Genomic DNA, 5,107 nt, shown 5'->3' on the forward strand with positions numbered 1-5,107 from the left:
GTGAGCCCGGAGGCGATGTGAGTGGCTTCTGGGCCGAGTGCGCGTCACCCAACCCTCCAGCGGGGCCCGAGTGGAGGACGGGCCGGGGCTCTAAAGTTCAGGGGACGAAGACGGCTCCTGGGCGGCGCAAACCCAGTGCAGCCCAGGGCGGCGGTACCAGCCAGAGCAGCGGCGAACAGGAACAGGGGACGCGCCTCCGATAGGCCAGGCTTAGGGACCTGCGGAGAGGGCGGGATCAGCACCGGTGTAAACGGATACTTGATTGGTTGCTGGGACTCGCCCCGCCCCCGCTCATAGATGGGTCCTCGTTCTTCCCGCCCCCAACAACTCGGGCAGCTGTGGTTGGTCGGCTTGCAAGTCTCTAGTCTTGTCTGAACTCGTCATTGGCTGCTCTTCTAGCGGCTGCGTTGATTGGCTGCCAAAGCACCCTCCCTCCCGCAGAAGCCCAGCCTCATAGAGGAGCAGCTAAGCACAGGCGGCTTGGGGCTCGTGGAGGAGGCGGGGGACGCCGCGGCGGGTGGGTGGAAGCAGCCGGACGTACCCTGGCAGGGAGCAGCAGGTGGCGGCGGTGCATGGGGCCTGGCCCCACCAGCGGGCACTGGCCCAGAGCCACGGCCGGGGGGCCATCTAGCTGGAGAGAGAAGGGACAGGTGACCCAATCGGAGCCCGGCCGCCTCGGTGGGGGGCGAGAGACAGGGAACCGAGGTCGGGGAGGGGATCGAGGGAGCTCTCGGACGGGATTTGGTGAGAAGCCTGAACCGTGGGAGATCTGGTGGATATGGGGCTGAATGGAAGGTTCTGTTGCCTGGAACCCCAAAGGAGTAGGTGAGCCCTAAATCTGGACGGGGAGACGGGGACAGGGTCTGCAAGAGGGGGCAGCAGGCTTGACGCAGGGGAAAAAGAGGGGTCTTACATGGGAAGGTGGATCCGTGGCCCGGGGACTGGGGACCCCCGTGACAGCTGGAAGGAGAAGAGAGAGGTGTAGGGTGCGTGCAGTGACGGAGGAGGACAGTGGCGTGGTGTGCCTCAGCCTGGGCCACTCTCCCTCCCCCAGGTGTCCACACACGCTGGCGAGCCCCCCTCCCCTGGTGCCCTGGGGAAAGGAGGTGGATGAGGGACTCACCGGCCGCTCCCTGCGCCTGCGCCTGCAGCCCCTCCATCCGCTCTTGCAGCTGCTGGATGTGCGCCTCCAGGTCTCGGTTCCTGGCATCAGCCTCGCGGAGTTGACTGAGGGGAGGTAAGGACCGTGAGCCCTTCGGGGTCTCTGGGAGAGGCTGCTAAAGGTAGCGACAGGCCCCTGTGCCCTGACCCCGACCTGGCGAAGTTCTGGTTGGCCGTGCGGATGGCCTCCAGCTCCCTGCTCAGGCTCTCCCGCGTAAGCATCTCTTCCTCCAGGGCCTCCTGGAGCTCCTGCAAGGTCACCTCGGCCTCTGCCACATCCGCTGGGATTGCCACTGGAACTGCCACTTCAGCCTGCACATAGGGACTGGGCTTAGGGCTGCCTGTGGCTCCTGGGGCACTCAAGACTGGGGCATAGGTTCCAGGCCTGGGATCCTCTCTTGCCTTCTACACTCCTAGATATTTCTGGAATCCCCACAGTTCCTGCAATGATCCAGGCCCCCTCCTTCCCTAACCACCTCCCACCCTGGTCTCCAGCCTTTCATGGGCTCCACTTCCATCCACCTCCTTACAGGAACCAAAGGGTTGTTCCTAAAACACTAACTCAACTTGACCACGGTGCAGCCTTGCTCAAAACTTCTCCAGCTCCTCAGGGCCGGCAGAAGGCCTGCTGCACCAGAAGGCCCGGTGTGGTTTGGTTTAGTTTGGTTTGGTTTGGTTTGACCTCTGCAGCCTCCCTCCCCTCACTCTTCACCCGGCTTCCGCTGGAACAGTTCAGCTTCAATACCCTCCTTTCAGGGTCAGGAACAAACCAGCTGGTTCCCACCTCAGGGCCTTTGCCCTGAAGCTCTTCTCTGTTAACCAGTGGGCACTTTCCTTCCCATGGGTGGTCCCCCTCCTTCTGCAGGGCTTCCACTCCCAGAGAGCCCCCGGCGCACACTCAGTGCCCTCTGGTAGCCTCTGACAGAAGTAACACATTTTCCGTGTCTGTGAGTCAGCGCTCAGAGGGCTTAGTGCTCCATGGCATCCGCTATCCTGGAAACCTTTGCCTTTCCTCCAACAACTCACCTTTTCCTCCAGTGGGGGCACCCTGGGCTCCAGGCTGGGCACTTGCACAGGTGGCTCAGGCAACGGCTCGGCCTCCAGTTCCATGGGCATGGGGCCCTGGACCTCATCGTCCCTGGGGAGAGGGAGAGGGCGAGGGGGAGAGAGCCAGGACTCCCTAACCTCTGGTCATGGGGCAGCTAGATCCAAAGACCCGTGGTTTGAGGAGAGGGGCAGAGTGAAGGGAACAAGTTGCTAAATTGGTGTGACAGGTCTTCCTCTTGGAAAGGAAAAAGGCTGCCCTTTGCATGGCCTCAGGCCCCTGGGAGCTGCCCTCTGCACCTTCTGTGGGAACTCGGGGAACAACACCCATATCCTAGGGCCCACTCATCTCCTCCCTCTCCATGTGCCCTTTGCAGACCCCTCTCCTTAGGGCCCTCAGGACAGTGAGGCGACCCACTGAGTGGAACACTGCCCACCTCCAAAGGTAGAGTCTTAGGACTGTGTGTGGATCCCAAGACCGTGACTCTAGACATCAGCACACGCCCCACGCCCAGCGACTGGGCGGGACACAGACTCCCTACATACTAAGTGGCAGTGAAAGCAGGTGTTCCTCCCAGTCCAACAGCCCCTCGTGGAACTGTGTTCAGGGACCTAACCATCGGCACATGCACCTGGACCAGCCTGTGTTTCATGCGGCCTGGCTTAGGGCCGAGGACAGGCTAACGGAGTCCTGCCCCACCCAATAAGGAGAGTGTACACAGTGGGTCAGGATCAGCTTGTAGTTCGTTCATAACCAATGGTGTTGGTAATACATTGTCGGTAACAAAACAGGGTAGAATGCAGCAGGTTCTCAGGGTTAAAAATGTGTGTGTGCCCATGAGCCAGGGCCATCGCTGATGATGGAATTCCTTTTTCTTATCCACATATTATAAGTCACTAATGCCAAGCAATGTATTATTAGTGGGGTTCCTGCTTTATTTTTTATTGATTGATTGATTTTAGAGCGAAGAGAGAGAAACATCGATTTGTTGTTCCACTTATTTATGCTGTCATTGGTTGATTCTTGTATGAGCACCGACCAGGGATTGAATCCACAACCTAGGTATATTGGGGCAACACTAACCAACTGAGCCACCCGGCGAGGGCTAGAATTAATGTTTTCAAAAGGCTGTATGTGGCCGAAACCGGTTTGACTCAGTGGATAGAGCGTCGGCCTGCGGACTGAGAGGTCCCAGGTTCGATTCCGGTCAAGGGCATGTACCTTGGTTGCGGGCACATCCCCAGTGGGGAGTGTGCAGGAGGCAGCTGATCGATGTTTCTCTCTCATCGATGTTTCTAACTCTCTATCTCTCTCCTTTCCTCTCTGTAAAAAATCAATAAAATATATATATTTTAAAAAAAGGCTGTATGTGAGTGATTCATTGAATTTGTGTTGTTCTAAGATTGGCTTTAAAATTCTAAACATTTTGCTTTCTAGGATTCTGAGGTCCCGTGACTCTGACTAGAAATCTAAAAGTGGCTCTGAGGTTTTACAATCGAATCTTAACATTTCAAAGCACTGTGGTCTGAGATTTAGGCCCTACAGCTCTGGGTCCCTAAGAGCCCTTGGTCCCAAGGCAGTAAGGTTCCAAGACGGATCCTGCAATTCTACTGGGCGCTGATGAGCCCGGATACCGTCACCCTGAGCAGCCTCCTGCGCCCCCAGCCTGCTCCTCACAAGCCACACAGGGGCAGCTCTTACCTGAGGGCCATGCAGGAGTAGGAGTAGCCCACAAAAGGCAGGTGGACACCCAGCGGCATGCCTTCCCGCATGTCTGACAGCGTCTCCTAATACAAGAGAATCAGACAGGAGGCTGGCCCCTCACCCCTTACGTCTCAACTTTCCCCCAAATCCACCCTTACTTAGGGCCTATATAGTGTCCCTCCATCAATCATGGTGCCTGTTTCCCTCATATCAGTATCTACTCGCCACCATATCAGTATCTACTTCTCCATGAGGAAGTGGCTGCGGGACCAGGGCAGTGCCCAGCACAGGGCACCAGGCTGACTGTGTAACACGAGAGGGAGGCGGCCTCAGGGCGGGAGATTTTTCTATGGTGCTTTCCGGCCTTCCACCTCATCCTTCCACCTCGGCTCCGATACTGCCCTTCTCCAGGAGGCCCTACCCCGTCCTCCTTCACCCCGGCCCTGATTGCTCTGGGGTGTCATCGTCTGGGGACAAGTCTGTGTCCCTCATTGGACTGCGAGTCTAGGCCACCGCTGGGTTCCCAGCCCCGGACAGGCACAGAGCAGTTCACGGGAAGAAATGACGTCAGGCCCCCAGGAGGTGGGCACTGTCGTTGCCCGAACTTAATGGAGCAGGGGTCGCAGGTACCTACCCCGCCCCCGCTCACCATGGCAGTGAGCCCATCTTCCACCACATCGAAGTTGCACGTGTCGGTGGCACCCTCAAAATCCGGAGTAAACGGAGGCACGCTGTCTCGGAGACCATCCCAATCGAGGCCGAAGAAGAAAGGATGCTTCTGGAAATCGCCTGCTCCGTTCCGGCCCAGCCGCGTCTCCGGGGGACACAGCAGCCGCTGGATGAGGTCGCGGGCCTCCTCGGCCCAATTTTGCCCCTTGCTAGGTATCTGGGGCTTTCTACCCTGGTGAGTTTCTGTACCGGGCCCATTGTCCTTGCTTTGCTTGTCAGCCTGGGAGAGGCGCAGAGGGGTGGGGCTCCCGGGGCTCCGCTCACCTTGTAGTGCACGATCTTGCCGTAGGTCTCAGCCGTGGAGTCGGCGTAGAAGGGCGTCTGCCCGTAGAACATTTCATAGGCGAACACGCCCAGGGCCCACCAGTCACACTCGGGGCCGTAGCTGCCCGGCCCCGGCCCGCCGCCCACGGCCTGCAAGATCTCGGGGGACAAGTAGTCGGGGGTGCCCACAGCCACCAGCGACCG

At 58.7% G+C, this 5,107-nt stretch overlaps 1 protein-coding gene across 1 annotated transcript in view; it reads right to left on the reverse strand.

Annotated features, from left to right (window-relative positions):
• Positions 1-6: 6 nt before the first annotated feature.
• The window catches only part of DMPK (dystrophia myotonica protein kinase), a 9,008-nt gene continuing 3,907 nt past the window's right edge, over positions 7-5,107 (reverse strand). The window contains exons 7-15 of the mRNA XM_006764415.2: positions 4,904-5,103; positions 4,560-4,802; positions 3,908-3,993; positions 2,188-2,299; positions 1,316-1,473; positions 1,124-1,227; positions 914-960; positions 542-631; positions 7-218 (exon numbers count right to left, since the gene is read on the reverse strand). Coding sequence (XP_006764478.1) covers positions 45-218; positions 542-631; positions 914-960; positions 1,124-1,227; positions 1,316-1,473; positions 2,188-2,299; positions 3,908-3,993; positions 4,560-4,802; positions 4,904-5,103 — 1,214 coding nt within the window. The 3' untranslated portion in view covers positions 7-44. The remainder of the gene's footprint in view (positions 219-541; positions 632-913; positions 961-1,123; positions 1,228-1,315; positions 1,474-2,187; positions 2,300-3,907; positions 3,994-4,559; positions 4,803-4,903; positions 5,104-5,107) is intronic.

Source organism: Myotis davidii, unplaced genomic scaffold (assembly GCF_000327345.1).
Source record: "Myotis davidii unplaced genomic scaffold, ASM32734v1 scaffold741, whole genome shotgun sequence".
NCBI lineage: Eukaryota > Metazoa > Chordata > Mammalia > Chiroptera > Vespertilionidae > Myotis > Myotis davidii.